This window comes from Amborella trichopoda, chromosome 3 (genome assembly GCF_054954075.1).
Source record: "Amborella trichopoda isolate Santa Cruz 75 chromosome 3, AtrichopodaSantaCruz75HAP2 v2.0, whole genome shotgun sequence".
Lineage (NCBI taxonomy): Eukaryota > Viridiplantae > Streptophyta > Magnoliopsida > Amborellales > Amborellaceae > Amborella > Amborella trichopoda.
In genome coordinates, this window is record NC_142338.1 from 55458534 (window position 1) to 55475100 (window position 16567).

Here is a 16567-nt window from a genome sequence, read left to right on the forward strand (position 1 = left end):
AATTGATTATCTTGACTTCGAGATAAATGGATATGAAAGTAAAAAAAGTGCTTCTAAGTGTAAAAAAAGTACATCTTGTAAGGTATTATCTGGACTCTTTATTTTCAAGATTTTAAAGTGTTGGTAATTTTGTTCGATCTACACCATTTTTCAAACTTTAAATTTCATAAAATGACCTAAAAATAGATTTTTAGATCATTGCAGGGCTTTTCGACAACAAAACTACATCTTTCGACACATTTTGAGGTATGACCTACTTCGATTATTTAAGATTGACACCTTTCAATTAATAAATAGTTGCCTTTAGTGGAAATGCAAAGAAGCTTTTGTACCAATGATATTTGGAAAGAAACTAATTGATGGGATTTGGTGCGTCACTCGACTTAGAATTCAAAAGCTTCTCTTTCCTAAAATCTATCTTTGAGATTTATTTTGAGTTTAAAATTTCATGTTGATAATCATTACTAACATATGTAAAGGCATCCTTATTAACATATATAAAGGCGAGGCCCTAAACAATTAAATAAAAGTGCACCTAAAAAATTCACTAGAAGGGGTCGTTTTAATGCTAAAAGTTTTTTAAATTGATCATCTTAACCTAAAGATGAACCGACATGGAAAAAAATGGATTTCAAGTATCTGAAATAGTGCATCTTGTAATACATTTTTAGACAGTTAATTGTCAATATTTTCAAGTGTTTATAGATCTGCTCGATCTACATTATTTTTAAAGATTTAAATTTTATAATTAGATATAACAATAATTTTTTGAGCTATTATAAAGATTTTCAATGTTGTATCGGCATCCTTCGACAACATTTGAAAGCTCACCTTACCTTTATGGTTTAGGGCCTCGACTTTATACAAACCACACCCATAGAGAAGAAGTGGTGTGCATGTGCGTGTGTCCAGAGATTGAGAGAGAGAGAGAGAGAGAGAGATTCCTATTTCCAGTAAAGCTAGTTTTGCATAAAGAGAGAGGGGGATTATTCAGTTTACATGAATTTTACATAATGCTGGGAATCATAACATCCACTCCGATGAGAATGTAAAAGTAAGCGACATTATTGTAAAAGAACTTGTGGGTAATCTTTAAGAGGATCTAGAAATTAGAATTCCCTATACATTTAACACAATGCCCCCTTTCTCTCTATTGGGTACCACGTGATTTATCATTTACAGTCCCCATTGCTATATTTTAGTGCCACTTTCTCTAACTTTGGTACCATTTAATTTATCGCAGATACTCCTTGTGCTAGATATTTTGGTGCCTTTATTTTGGCCTCCGCAACTCATTGATGATTTCTCATTATTTATTTATTTGAAGGCGTCTAAGTGGATCTCATTTGGTATAGTTTTTTTTCGTACTCCATGATACCACTCAATAAAATAATACCACTTTTTGTTGTTATTCGCCGACATGGTGCTGGATGTACGGCTCTCCTTTACCCTTCGTCACGTCTCAGATCGATCTGAGCTGTCCATCGGACTCAAAATCTTGGAGCTGGAGACCAGCGGGTCCCAGGATTCAATGGATTTTTTTACACGTGCGCGGATTTGGTAGTGATGTCATGCGGCACGTGCGAATGCCTGCCCTGCATTATGAGGGGCACTGTCACTGTGTCACTCTCGCTCCCGCTCTTTCAATTCCAAGGTTGTCTTTCTCTCTCTACTTTCTTTCTCTCTCATCGAGGGGAGCATGGCTTCTTCCTCTCTCACGGTCTTCTCTTGCGGCGCCGCCAGCATGAAGCAGGGAAGAAACCCTGCTCCTCTGAGCCGAATCTTCTTTGGGAAGGACCTCTCTCTAAACCACCATGTCTGCCCACCTTCCAGGTTTCTCTCTTTCTCTCTCATCTGTTTTACTTTTCATGGACTCTGTGTTTTGGGGAAATGTGTATTCATTCTTGGTCACTGATGCCTTCGGTGCTTGATACGTTTTTCTCTCGCTCTAAATTTACGCTTTCTCTTTCGCAAAGATGTTTTTGATATGGCTTAGTAAGCTTGGTAGTGACTGTTGGTTTTGCTGTGGTTCCCCCTTTGGTGTTTTGTGTAATATTCGATTGAGTGCTCTGTGTGTGTGTGTTTTTATTTTATTTCATGACATGCGACATGATACTGATATATGGAAGTGTGGGTTTAGTTGGGATTGTGGATTTACTGTGTCTTCTATTTCTATGATTGTATTCAGTTTGTCGCCTTCTCTCTTTCCACAACTGTTGAAAATTATGGATTTTAAGCATATTGTTTAGATGGAATGATGGGTTTAGTTGGGATTGTGAGCTTGTTGTATTTCAGATCTTGGCAATTGTTGTAGTTAAGCGAGTGTGTCTTTTATATGTTTTATGAGAAGAAACTCTGTATTTTACGGTGTCTACTCGCTGAAATGCTCTTGCCAATTAATACTCTCAGAAATGCTCTTGCCAATTAATTCAGTTGCCTTTCTGGTAGAGCCTTTTGTTTTGTCATTAATTGTTCTGTGATCATTTGTTTATGTACATTCTGCCATGAGTAGCATTAACACCTTAAGGACATTGCTTGTAGATGTCACCGACTTTACATTCTCTATGGCCTTAAACAGGAAGGGACTTCTAGTTTATTCTCATGTTGCCAATCTCCCTGGGAGCTTTTGCTTATTCATTTTTTTTTTTTTTTTTAAAGGACAAATCTCTCTAGAATGTTGATTTTCCTATGTATTTGGACCATGTATGCTGATTATGTTGCTTTTACAGAATGGATTGTTTTTCCAAGAGTGGAAGAAAGGATGTTTTTATCAACCACATCGTCAACTCTGTTACTGGTACTTTCTCTTACCTTTCCTCTATCATAAATATAACTTCCAATTAATATAATTCATGTGGTTAAATTTTGTCGGTCTCATTCGATTTCTGGAACGAGAGATCTTTTCGTGAATCATGGTTTTATTGTTCATCTGCAGATCTTGTTATGGATATGTCCACTGAGGAAAGTAGACTTTCGAAGGGGGACATGTGGGCAGTTCACAAATTTGGGGGAACATGCGTTGGCACACCAAAAAGAATCCAAAATGTTGCTCAAATAGTTGTGAATGATTCATCTGAGAGGAAAGTTGTAGTTGTTTCTGCTATGTCAAAGGTTACAGATATGATGTATGACCTTATTCACAAGGCACAATCGAGGGATGATTCCTATTTGACTGTGTTGGATGATGTTTACGAGCAGCACAAGTCAACTGCAACTGAGCTCATCGATGGGGAAATTCTTGAAAGTTTCTTAGAACGTTTGCAACATGACATTAATAACCTCAAAGCAATGCTTCGTGCCATTTACATAGGTTAGTGAAGCTCACTGTTAGTTTAACTGCATTTTCCTTTTCATTGGTTTTAGCTCTCAACGATGAAAAGGTATTGCGAAAGTTTAGAGGTTAACCTGCCTTCTTCTCAATTGTAATCATTGATTTCTATTACTTGTATGGTGTGTAATTTTACTAACGCTTTGTTCACTTTTGTTGTTTCAATGCTTGAAAGGTCAAATTGTGGCTCAACTCTTTTGTTATTCTAGCGTTGGCATATTTAAATGCTTTATTGTCTCTCTTCTTGACTAATATGCTTCACATATTTACAGCTGGCCATGCTACAGAGTCCTTTTCAGACTTTGTTGCAGGATATGGAGAGTTGTGGTCTGCTCAGATGCTATCAGCTGTCATTAATAAGGTAGTCTCTTTCTATAATATTACTTCATGTGGGTATTGTAATTAGACTTCTAAGGTGCTAAAATCTAATTTATTCCCTTGGTATGTAGTATGGAGTACCTTGCAAATGGATGGATACAAGGGACGTCCTTGTTGTTAACCCCACAAGTTCCAACCAAGTGGATCCTGATTTTGTAGAATCAAACAAGAGACTTGAGAAATGGTTCTCCAAGTATCCATCTGAAACAATTGTTGCCACTGGTTTCATTGCTTCCACTTCGAAAAATATCCCAACCACTTTGAAAAGGGATGGCAGTGACTTTTCTGCAGCTATAATGGGTGCTCTATTCAGAGCTCGACAAGTTACCATATGGACTGATGTGGATGGCGTGTATAGTGCAGACCCTCGTAAAGGTCAGCAAGGCATTTTATCTTAGCCTTTGCAATTGCAATTTTTAGATTGAATGTGATTGCTGCTTTAAATTAGAGTATCACATCACATTATGTTAGCGTCTTGTCTTCAGTGAATCACTACTTTCACTTTGCTATAGCTTATCAAATTGCGTTAATAAATCTCTCTCTCTCTCTCTCTCCCCCCCCGCCCCCCCACCTCTCTCTCCACATGCACTCCCACATGTATATTATATTGCTAGGAGGCATAAGATCTTTTTTGGTCCATAGATTTAGTGGAATACATCTATATTTGTTAACTCATTCTTTCCTCTGCAGTTAGTGAGGCGGTTATTTTGAAGACTCTATCTTATCAAGAGGCATGGGAAATGGTGGGTATGATATCTAATTTACCCAAGATGAAGTTTGTTATCTCTCTCTATCTCTCTCTTTTGGCTTTCTGGATACCGACTTACTGGGCTCTGGTTTATGCAGTCATATTTTGGTGCAAATGTCTTGCACCCACGCACCATAATTCCGGTGATGAGTTATGACATTCCCATCATAATAAGGAATGTTTTCAACATTTCATCTCCCGGAACAAAGATTTGTCGTATTCCTGCAAATGAATTTGGAGAGTCTCAGAGGATGGATTCTCTAGTGAAGGGATTCGCTACAATAGATAATTTAGCCCTGGTGAATGTTGAGGGGTGAGTTTAATTTAGAATATCTCCCTTTTGGTTGCCTGAGATGCTTCTTTCTTGATGTCCACCACAAAGCTTAAGCCTTCATATATACTATAATACTATGGACTACAAGAAATTCATAGTTTATTGTGTCTTCACCATCCACTGATGAATGGATGGAGAAGGAGAGAGAGTGCCACCCAACATCACGTGTCCTCTGTGGTGGGTCCCACTTTCGTTATCATCACCCATCACTTTCTGGGAGGGTTATGATCCTATGGACTATGGCTTTCCTGTAATTCATTTGACTGTACAAATTCTTTCCTACTGCATTTGACCTGAGGGTTCCTTTGATTTGTGTGACTTTTTTGTTTGTAGAACTGGGATGGCTGGTGTTCCAGGTACAGCAAGTGCAATATTTAGTGCTGTGAAAGATGTGGGAGCAAATGTTATTATGATATCGCAGGTATGTAAACCTTGTGTATATGCTCTATTCTCAATTCAAGATTCATCCTTGTACTGATTTAATTGTTCAAATGCAGGCTAGTAGTGAGCATTCTATTTGCTTTGCTGTTCCTGAGAAGGAAGTGAATGCAGTTGCAGAGGCTTTACAATCTAGATTTCATCAAGCTTTAGAGGCTGGGCGTCTTTCTCAGGTTCTTTCCCTCGAAAGATAAAAATTTTCTAGCATTTCCAGGTTCTTAGTTCTGAATGAACAATACTCGTGTTTGGTTTATTCTGACAAAATGATCAAGTTGAGATTGATCTAGTTGATCATGTTTGTTCTATACTCGATTTGAAAGGCTTGCATTAGTTGGAGCATCCAAGCTCCTTTTCAATTTTCTCAATGATTGATCTTCTGTTAACAATATGTGTCATGTATTTTCCCCTGTTGTATTAAACCTGCATTTGTCCTCTTCTTCCTCTCTATCTTGTCTCACAGTTTGCGGGTTACATTGTATGGGTTTCTATATAATATTGTGAAATGCCATTGAAAATGGTATGAATGGTAGCTGTTCTTCTTTAATCATGATACTTCTTCGGAAGATCATTTTTTGTAGTTCTTCTGAAGTTTGTTTTGTAAAGACATCCGTCTTGGGATGGGTATTTCTTCGTCATGCCTGAAGTAGCTACCATTGTGTGAAAAGTGGAATTGCTTTATTTATTGTGCAATGCAATTGGATATATTATGTTTCCAAACAATATGGTGATACCTTCTGCTACATTCTGATACCCGTTGTCATTGATACGCAATGTTAATATAGCTTGGCTTTTTCAGGTCCAAGTTATTCCAAATTGTAGCATTTTGGCAGCAGTTGGACAGAAGATGGCTAGTACTCCTGGTGTCAGTGCTACCCTTTTCAATGCTCTGGCTAAGGTATTTTCTCATGAGCGAATAATTTAGTTTCTTTAAATTTGTATTTAAGTGGAGATTAGATTTCAAGTAGAGTCTCTTACATTGAGATTTACGTGTATTAGCATATTATGTTTCATCCATAAAAATGTCCTTAGTTGCAGTGACACTTTTAAAATTCCATCAATGCATTGACCACTAGATGAATATCCCTTTTGGTTGCCATTTATTACTAGACCTCCTTTCTGTTATTTTTTTTCTTCTTACAGTTATTATGATCTTTCCTTCCATTTTTTTGGTTATAATTTCAGGCTAACATAAATGTGAGGGCTATTGCTCAAGGTTGTTCTGAATACAACATTACTGTGGTGTTGAAACGAGAAGATTGCATTAGGGCTTTAAAGGCTGTACATTCACGATTCTATCTCTCAAAAACTACTCTAGCTGTAGGCATAATTGGACCGGGTTTGATTGGAGCCACGTTACTTGACCAACTTCGAGATCAGGTGTTCTGGACTTTATTTTTCTTTCATCCTGATATCTTTTTTCAGCTTGCTTTGTGATTGAAGGACAGATGCCTTCTTTGCACAAATGATATTTTTCCTTTATGAAATTTTTTTCTTAAAATGTATTTGAGTAGTGTCCTGCTAGCAGATTTGGAAATGTCAGGTCCATAACATTATTTTTCATTTTTTATTTATTGTAAATAATCTGAAGAATTTTAGTAAGCGAGCGTTTTCTAGGATGACATGCAATTAGTGCTTTAGCATACCTGGGAGTAATCTTTTGTATTCATGACAGTCAGATTGAAGGCTCTATAATATTATATGCAGATTTTAATTTTGTCTAGTCATGTGGTTTAACCATATTCTTTTTATTCATTACGGATATTCAGGTTCTTTAATAATATATGCAGATTTAAATTTTGTAAATCCATGTAGTTTTCATTCATATTGCCATATGCATTTGTGCTTTTTCAAATACAGAAGCAAGAGCTGTTTTTCCCCCCATAATGCCTTATGTTGCTTTACTTCGGTGACCAGTTTGGGCAATATTATTTCTACCTGAACAGTATACTGGCCTTTGCTATTTGGGATAATCTCTATGGATCATATGCTATGCTTTCGCCTCAATTGAGGGTTGCTGAGAATGGTTCTCTGGATTTCTCGAATTATTCTGCCATTGACTTTTAGATGCCTTGCCCTGTTGCCAATAGTTGGTTCCCTAATTAATTGACTTTGAGATGCCTTGCCCTGTTGCCAATAGTTGGTTCCCTAATTAATGCCAGAATGCTTCATCGGTTTTGAATGAGTGCAAATGAAAATCCTGATGGTGTTGGGCATTGGCAGAAACTTCAAAGACTAGTTCTGTTGAAAAATCAAGCAGAAAATGCCTTCAAGCATCATGTGTCTGGACCTTTACTAACATGTACTATAGACACCAATATACTGATTCTTAAAAAGGAAAAATATCTCTTATGGACAAGTTGGAAATCATTAACATTCCTATGAGTATATTTATATCAGATTTATGATTGTGCCCATATAGAAAATATATGTAAAATGTTACAATGGATAAATAATGACTAAACTTCCCTTATGGGCTAAATCGCATCATCTCAATTAATAGTAAAATATCCAAAAAGTTATGATGGTCTTTTCATGGCTATAACTTTTGCCCTGAACTATCATAATGAGAAGTGCCTAATACCATAATGGACCGGCCGGTTCAACCAATGAACTAGTGAACTGATACCTTCTCTGGTCCAGTCCAGACAATAAGCCGAGGAAGGCTTCGAACTGGGATTGAACCGATGAAATGGCCAATCCACCGGTTCAGATGTGAACCGGCCGGTCCAAATGTGGGGGCAGAAAATGTCTTTTTCTGCTCCCTTCTTTTACCTTTTCATACGGGAAAAAAGGGCTTCAGAGGGGGCCTTTGGTCTTATTAGATATAGAGAAGGGTCAAAAGGAAAAAAAGTAAAAAACAATTAAAGAGAGATGAAAGAGAGAAAGAGGTTTATTCAATACTCTCTCTCTCTCCCTCTCTCTCTCACGTCTGCTCAACAAAGCCAGAAACCAATGAGATTTCCAGCCAAATTCCAGTGATATTCTGGCCAGTTTCAACTCCATGTTATTTTTTATTTATTCTATTATTTACTATTTTATTTAGAAATTAGAAAATAGAAAAATAAATGAAAATATATATTGCCTTTTTGATTTTATGAAATTAAAAATTAGGGTTTTATAATTTTGGAGCTATTTTTTATTTTTAGTTGCAATTTTAGGTTGTTTGAAGGGCTTTTACAATTTGTAAGAGTTCCTCAAAATATTACCCAAAAATATAAAAAAATGAAAAAGCTAATATTTTTGGGGTTTTTTCTTACATATACAATTTTAATATTTAAAATTTGTATGGGACTTTAGAACTAAAAATTATAAAAAACCCTAAAAGGTGAATCCAAAACTCGCAAGGGCTATTTTGTAAGAGCCATTAAAACAACAAATAAACCAAAGATTCCAAAAAAGAAAATAAAGAAATATGTCTTGTGTATGTTTTATTTTATTTTATTTTGTTTATTTGATTTCGGTTTGAGAAAAAAGAAAAACAGAAAATTTAGAAAAAGAAATGAAAAGAAAAATAAAAAACAGAATAAATTTTTTTTTTTTGAATTTTCTGTTTTTCATTTTTTTTTTTGAATAATGGTGGTGTACTTATTTTCTCCCTACTTATGATTGTGGTTCATGATGGGTGTTTATAATATTATATTATGAGCTTTTTGTTTTATATTCTCTTTACAAATTTGAGTTATTGCTAATTGAACTTTTCCTTGTTTTTAGTAATTTACCTATTTTCTATAATTTTCTCTACTTTTCCCCAAATTTTCTTATTTTACTAGTTTTATTAATTGTTTAATTTCTTGGACTGGTCTGACTAGTGAACCAGTCCGGTTTAGTCGGTCCAACCAAACTGGTGCCCTCACTGGTTCAGTTACCGGTCTGATCCTAACAACATTGGCTAATACTGAATATATTGGTTCCTGGTGCTTGGGTATATTTAATACCTCAACTTTTGGACTCTGATTTCAGGTTACTGTATATCTCAGTTTGTTCTTCTGTATATTTGTATGGTAGCTTGACTCCACAAAATAATTACATGTAGTTATTCTTTCTGCACTATGTCAATTTTCTTATTTGTGATTTACACTTGAGCCAGAACTCATTTGTAACTAATTGCCTTTCTTGAAGTATCTTGGCAGGCAGCAATTCTTAAGGAAGATTTCAACATTGATTTGCGTGTGATGGGGATCATAGGTTCAAGAAAAATGATTTTGAGCAATGTGTGAGTACCATAATCAGAAAACCCCCATCTCAGAACCACTTAACTATATTTTTATTTTAAAATTTGTATTTGGATCAACCAATAAACACTCCTTTGCGTCTTTACGTAGGGGAATTGATTTATCACAGTGGAGAGAACTTCAAAAAGAAGGAGAAGAGGCTGATTTGGAGAAATTTACCCAACATGTGCATGCAAATCACTTTATTCCAAATACTGTATTGGTAGATTGCACTGCCGATTCAGAAATGGCAAGCAATTACTATGACTGGTTACGTAAAGGAATTCATGTGATCACACCCAATAAAAAGGCCAATTCTGGACCACTTGACCGGGTAAAAAAAAGTGATGTTACAGCCTTCCCTGTTTTAGAATATTTTGTTTGATTGTCAATTCACCTGAAAGTTATTGGATGAAAGACAGCCTTTTATCTTTTCTTCTTTTTGCACTTGGACTTTGGTCGATTTAGCGTCCCTGGGGAATCATATGTCAACCTAATGACTGTCTACAGAACTGAATGCATTTGATTTCCTAGGTTTACCTATGTGTCTCCAGCTCCATTTCCATCTATGAATTTGATGTTCTTATTATCTATGAACCATCTGGTTACAATTGTGTTTCAATGTTAATATTTCTTCTGTCTTTCACAAATTCCAAACTTTGTGTGTATATGTGATTCACATGGCGTTTGTTTAGGTTTCATCTTTTCATGTGTATTCAAATCATATCTTCCCCTGGAATTACTATTTCAGGGCGTTTGCATTGCCTTCTGACATTGTGGGCATGTTTGCCTGTTGATTTTAACTTATTTGAAATGAATTTCTGTGATTTGATGGGTACAATAGCTAGTTCTCTCTCTCTCTCTCTCTCTCTCTCTCTCTCTCTTCTGCCTTAATGGAATTTTCATTCCTAATGCAGTACCTAAAGTTGAGAACACTTCAGAGGCAGTCTTACACACACTACTTTTATGAAGCAACTGTTGGAGCAGGTCTCCCAATCATCAGTACCTTACGTGGGCTCTTGGAGACTGGTGACAAGATTTTGCGCATAGAGGGCATATTCAGGTGTATTTGTTTTTCCTTGAGCTGTTGAGCTGTATTACCATGTTGGCGAAGTGCTGCAGTAAAATGTCATTAGAAATGCCCAAAATCCCTATCAGTGCATGAAATATCCTGATAGAGCTTATCAGTGCATGAAATACTCGCACAGGATATGAATTGTCAAAGAATCCAAATGTCCTAAAAAGTTCATGGACAAGTCAAAGCATTCTTTTTATAATGATTTTACCCCTTGTAACAACATAAACAATTACTTGGCTAAAAAACTATTTAAAAGATCACATTAAAAGGGAATTTCAGTCTTTTTATTGGAACTCTACGTCTTTTACGCTTTATCGCAGTGGTTTTAAACTCGACTCAGGCTTGGAACTTGGGCCCTTGTCTGGTCGACCCCCTCGAGTCTGTGCTGAGCCGGCCAAAGAGCCAAAAGTTCAAAAAAAGGAAACAAATTGAAAAATTTGTAAAAGTTAGGAAAAAATTGATAATTAACATAAACTTATATGAAGGATGAGAAAAAACTTTTGACAAAGTTAAAAAATAAAAATCATTTTCTTAGAGAAAATAGAAAAAATCATAAAACCATTGAAAGGTATATAGAAAAACTAATTATAAGTTAGTTCTAACTGATTTAGATTAAATTAATTATAAATTATAATTAATTATAGACTTAGATATACCCCTGAGTTTGTGGGGGTGCCGAGCCTGAGTTCCTCGGGCAAGTCTGGGTTGACTCGGGTGTCTGAAAACATTACTTTATCATATTGCCCACTAGTATTTATTTTGTGAAAGAATGAATTAAAAAATAATATATAGTACAAACTGGGATATTCAAAATGTGTTTTAAATCCTTCAACCTTTTTCATCTATGTTCACATAGGAGTAAAACCATCATGAAAAGTACAGTTGGCTGTTCTAGGCACTCATGTTGATTTTTGATCTTTTTGACAGCCCCCACCTGCTCACACACACGGGCGTGCACACACAAAATTCAAAAATCTAACCATCTCTCTGTTTTAGACATGCACACACACAAATACACACAAGAAAAGAAATTCTAAGCATCACTCTGTTACACTTGCAATTTTATCAGTCTCCCTATACATTTATGATGTTTATGTGTATCATGGGAGTAATGCTCCTTGGTTCTTTTGTGTTGCAGTGGAACTTTGAGTTATATCTTCAATGGTTTTACTTGGAATCGGGCTTTTAGTGAGGTGGTTGCAGAGGCAAAACAAGCTGGCTATACTGAGCCAGATCCTAGGGATGATCTTTCGGGAAGTGATGTCGCTAGAAAGGTGATGCAGACCATGAGATTCCTCAACCTTTTTAGTTAATCTCAATTTCTGAAAAATATTCAGAAATTCCTTGGTTCTCCAATATCCATCGAAGATGTCCTATTCGAAGTCCTCATTCGTTCTTGAGCTAGTATTGTTTGTAGCTTTTAATACTGTTCTGTCCAAGGTGTGTTCCCTGTTTGCTGGAAGTATTATCCGTCAACCAAAAGTTGTTTTGGTCAATTTCTAAATGGGAAAATATACTAGGTAGCATTGGGTTTGGAACAGTGGTGCCAGCACAAAATCAAATGCTATATAAATATCCAAACCCTTCCTAAATTTGCATGCATGCATGCAGTTAGTTATTTGAACCTATTAGGAGTCATGATTTCATTTTATGCATAAGTACCCCTTGGTTATGTCAGATTTGGCAAATGTCTCGCCTCTATCCTGTGTATGATTTGGTAAAATGTTGAATTGCCAATAGTTTATGAATTAGATATTTTCTTTTTCTTTTACCTTTTTTTTTCTTCCAATGCCTATGGATCTCACTAATGACAAAAGCCAATTTGGTCTTCAGGTCATAATCCTAGCCAGAGAATCTGGTCTGAAGTTAGAGCTCAGTGATATCCCAGTTGAGAGCCTTGTTCCTGCTCCTCTAAGAGTAAGTACCCTTTACATGTACTTGTTTTTTTACACTTCAGACAGAAATGTAAGCTTACATCATCATCATCATCATAGCCTTATCCCAACTACATGCATGCTTACATACCACCCATAAATACTAACACACCCATGTTCACTTATGCGTGTGTATTTATTGTCAACACCATCAAAATCTCTTTTAGCAAAGGTTAGCAGTTTGAAAATTCCTTTTCAGCAAAGGCTAGCAAATCCTTTCAATCAAATTGGTACTGATGACTCTAAAAGCAACCAATAATATTTCCACTTCTTAATAGCATGTTCTTGCAATGGGGGTGGTTTTGGTAAAATGTTTTTATTTTATGCTTGGTTCCTTTTCTGCTTTATGTTTATGTTGTCATGTGTGTATTACATAATATTACAATACTAGTACATAGTTCATATTAAAGATCTAAGAACTATGCAACTAGAAATCACTTATAGACTATTAATATTTTCATACATGTGTTTGCAAGCTTGTGTCAGGAAAAGATTACATAGCATGAGCTAGTTTCTGCAGGATTATCTCATGGCCCGAAGCCAATTTAAAAAATCTTTGCAGGGGTTCTATTTGATCCCAGATTTTGCAGATGACCTAAATTCATACCATTGAACAAGCTCATGAAGAAGAATCTGAAAAGAAACCTACGAAATGTTTTTTTTCTGAAGAAAATACTATCAATAAAGACCAGATGTTTCAGAAAAGAAAAAATGGTCTTAGATCAAGGCCTTATAGGGATTTATTTAACCCCAAAGTCTGTAGATGTCCTCATTTTTTAGGACAAAAAATAGAGAGTTGATTTTGAACTTTTAAAGGTTTAGATCTAAAATGGGTTTGAAGCTATCATCATCATCGCCATATAAACAATTCGAGGATGCTCACTGAATTTTCTAAGATGTAGATAAAGAATGGATGGGTGTTCCTTGAAGTTTCCCTCTCCTAAAGAAATCCATTTTCTAGGTTCTTTTTATTTTTATTTTTGAGATTGTTCGCCTGGTTCAATGAAGCGCACGTGTTTAAAAATTGAGGTGAAACATTTATAGATTTTTTTAAAGGAGTTTTTGGGCCTTGAATTAATTGCAATAGATTTCACTTTCCTAAAGAAATTTATTTCTTTGGTCCTTTTTTGTTGTTTAATTATTTTTGAGATTGTTCGCCTACTTCAAGAGAGTGTTTGTGCAAAAATTGGAGTGAAATAATTCTCCTTTGATAGATTGTTTAAGGAGCTAATGCTGTAGAAGTTAGCTCAAGGGAGTATGCAATGTGTGTGTGCACGCACACATATGCATGTGTGTGTGGAAAATACTAAACTTCTATAGTATTTCACTTATGGCTCATCACCGTCCAAAGTACATCACGATTGTCTGATAGTGTTTGAATTTTAAATACTTGTTTACAATTCGGGCTAACCTCAAATTTTTGGGTGTGTGCGCCTCGGCGAGACATACATACTTACATAAAATATAAGCACATAATCAAATAATAAAAATGACCAAATTACCCACATGAATATTTCAAGGGTATTTTTGTCATTTTATTTTTGATAGATTGTTTTTATACTTTATTTTATTGCAAGATGGTTAGATGTCCCAAATTTCCAATGAACTAGATTTGTAAAATTCAAATACCATTGGGTAATCATGGCCATCTGATGGACGTTGGATGGTGATGAACCATGAGTGAAGTACTATAGAAATTCGTCATGAGTGTTTATAAGTGTTATCATATTATGTGTGTATGTATGTGGAAAAGTATTTTATGAATCAGGGGATGCATGTTTCCTTTGATCATTTAAAGTCCACAGGTTAAAACAAAAGGACTTGACCAAAATCTAAAATAAATGGTGTAGATAAATTCAAAAGAAAACTTTTAAATTGATAATTTATTAATTATTTTTAGAGTTCATGATCACTATTGTCTAGATCATGGATCCCTAGAATTTTGGATCCAAAATCCATATTTCAAATGTGTGTGTGTGTGTGTGCACGTGTGCATGTGCTTGGGCGTATATGTGTGTGTGTTTGCTTGCACATATGATATATAAAAAGGCCTGAATTCTATGATTTCCATTATTTATGTGGGATTTATCACTGAATGAAGGAGAGTGCATCAATAGAGGAGTTCATGCAACAACTCCCAAAGTTTGATGGTGAAATAGCAAAAAGAAGAGCAGATGCGGAGGCTGTGGGTGAGGTGAGTTTTCCGTTCTGCATTCAGTCATATCAGATGGAAAATTACTTGTTTATTTGTAGTTATAGTTATTTTTATATGGGACATTTAGCAAACCACCTTCAACAGATGCACTATTTAACATATCACGGATATTTGTGTGTCCTAATTTCAGAAAGTCCTCAAGGACATGCCATAGTGGGTCAATAAAGGGTTAGGAAGTGTTGGAGGGGTGATTTCCATATTTGTCCCTCCATTAAAATGAAATTACTTTTTAGGAAAATCGGCTAGCTTGGATACTTCAAATGCCAACATTTCACTCAAAAACACTTTATGAGATACTGGTATTTTTGAACATCAATGACTCATTAAATTATGTGATATCGGTCTTTTCACAGACCAATATCTCACTGAGTCACAAATATCCCAAAGAGTCACCTTGTGAGATCGGGGTATTTTTTAACACCAATATCTCATGGGTGTTCAAGTTTTATTGGTATTCAAACCAACAATGTCTCACTCTTAATATTCAATGAGATATTGCTATTTTTAACTCTGATATCCCACCAAATAAGTATGTCCAGGGGATGTTGGTGTTTTCAAACACCAATATCTCATTGTGAGATTTTTTTTTTTTTTTTTCAATCCTTAGTGTTTGAATGAGATATTAGTATTCTCGAAAATACCAATACATCAGATGAGTGGTATTCTTATAAATCTCTTTGGTCTTGGAGAACAATTGGAAATTGCCCATTTATAACATGTGATCCCTATGATGTGTACCTGCTGCCTAATAGGCTTTTTGAAAGTAGGACAAAGGGTATGGGTGCAATGTAAACAAAGAGAATGGGTGCTGCCTAATAGGCTTTTTGAAAGTAGGACAAAGGGTATGGGTGCAATGTAAACAAAGAGAATGGGTGCAATGTTAACTAGTGAATCTCTTTGGTGCAGTGTGCATTTCAATAATTTTCCCTTTTTATGTTTTGATTATTGTAAAAAAAATTAATCTCGCAAATCTGCCTGTGCATAATGGCTATTTTACCCTTACCTGAACGAATTTGTTGTTACTGAATTTGAGCACATATACATGAGATACATATTTTGTGAAGTTTACTCATAGATATGTCACCCAATAAGTTCTTAGTTTTCGTATAGAAGACCAATAAATTTGCTTGGTTTTGAATGGAGGTTTTGAGGTATGTGGGGGTCGTGGATGCTGTTGAGAACGAGGGGCGTGTTGAATTGAGGAGATATCCCAAAGACCATGCTTTTGCTCAATTGTCGGGCTCTGATAACATCATCGCCTTCACTACTTCGAGATACAGGCAACAGCCTCTCATTGTAAGGGGACCAGGTGCTGGGGCAGAGGTCACTGCAGGTGGAATTTTCAGCGATATCTTACGGTTGGCCTCCTATTTGGGTGCCCCATCTTAGCGCGCGCTCTGTGTGTGTGTGGGTAGCATGCTGTATTTTTAATCGTTGTGGGGAAGACCTGTTTTTTGCGGTCAAGTGAGTGCTATTTCCCATTGTTAAATTGTTGACAAAGGTATCAAGTTGTGAGAACTGAGTCATCTTTAGTTAGGCTGTTTTGTGTGCACTTGGGTCCTGATGCTATTTAAAAGGTTTAGCTTCCATTAGGGACACTCTTTCCTGCATGCTATATTTTGTTGTTGGGATTGAAGTAGCACAGTTAATGGCAATTTACTTTATATAATGGGAAAATATGTCCTTATTCCTTATATTTGACTTCTATTACATTGAAAATATTACTTGTAGTATAGGGTCTTTATCTTTTCTATCTTCCAAACCCCTGTATTTCTTTGACAATAAATTTTTTATCCAAAGAAATACTAAAATTACACCGTATCAAAATTCTTTTCTGTTTCGTTAATTTCACAATCTATCTCTCAAAGTACCATATATCTATTTCTCTCTCTCTCTCTCTCTC

At 35.7% G+C, this 16567-nt stretch overlaps 1 protein-coding gene across 2 annotated transcripts; it reads left to right on the forward strand.

Moving 5' to 3' along the window:
* Positions 1–1668: 1668 nt before the first annotated feature.
* On the forward strand, positions 1669–16358 carry LOC18429456 (bifunctional aspartokinase/homoserine dehydrogenase 1, chloroplastic). 2 transcript variants are annotated; one of them, XR_016051795.1, is made up of 18 exons: positions 1669–1833; positions 2730–2797; positions 2936–3310; positions 3601–3689; positions 3778–4081; positions 4397–4449; positions 4553–4767; positions 5122–5209; positions 5286–5399; positions 6023–6121; positions 6409–6603; positions 9346–9439; positions 9549–9771; positions 10355–10500; positions 11654–11789; positions 12349–12432; positions 14551–14643; positions 15808–16358. XR_016051795.1 is itself a non-coding variant. In XM_006838742.4 (18 exons), the coding sequence occupies exons 1-18, from the start codon at positions 1700–1702 to the stop codon at positions 16051–16053; spliced, it is 2745 nt and encodes a 914-aa protein (XP_006838805.3). In that variant the 5' UTR covers positions 1669–1699; the 3' UTR covers positions 16054–16358. The 2 variants fall into 2 exon arrangements, 1 of the variants encoding a protein (XP_006838805.3); XM_006838742.4 differs by having other exon boundaries at positions 9357–9439.
* Positions 16359–16567: the final 209 nt, after the last annotated feature.

Coding starts and splice junctions, on each gene's coding strand:
- LOC18429456 (XM_006838742.4), top strand. CDS start 1,700: ATGGCTTCTTCCTCTCTCACGGTCTTCTCTTGCGGCGCCGCCAGCATG. Junction 5,210..5,285: donor ATGTTATTATGATATCGCAG/GTATGTAAACCT, acceptor GTTCAAATGCAG/GCTAGTAGTGAGCATTCTAT. Junction 9,440..9,548: donor AAAATGATTTTGAGCAATGT/GTGAGTACCATA, acceptor GTCTTTACGTAG/GGGAATTGATTTATCACAGT.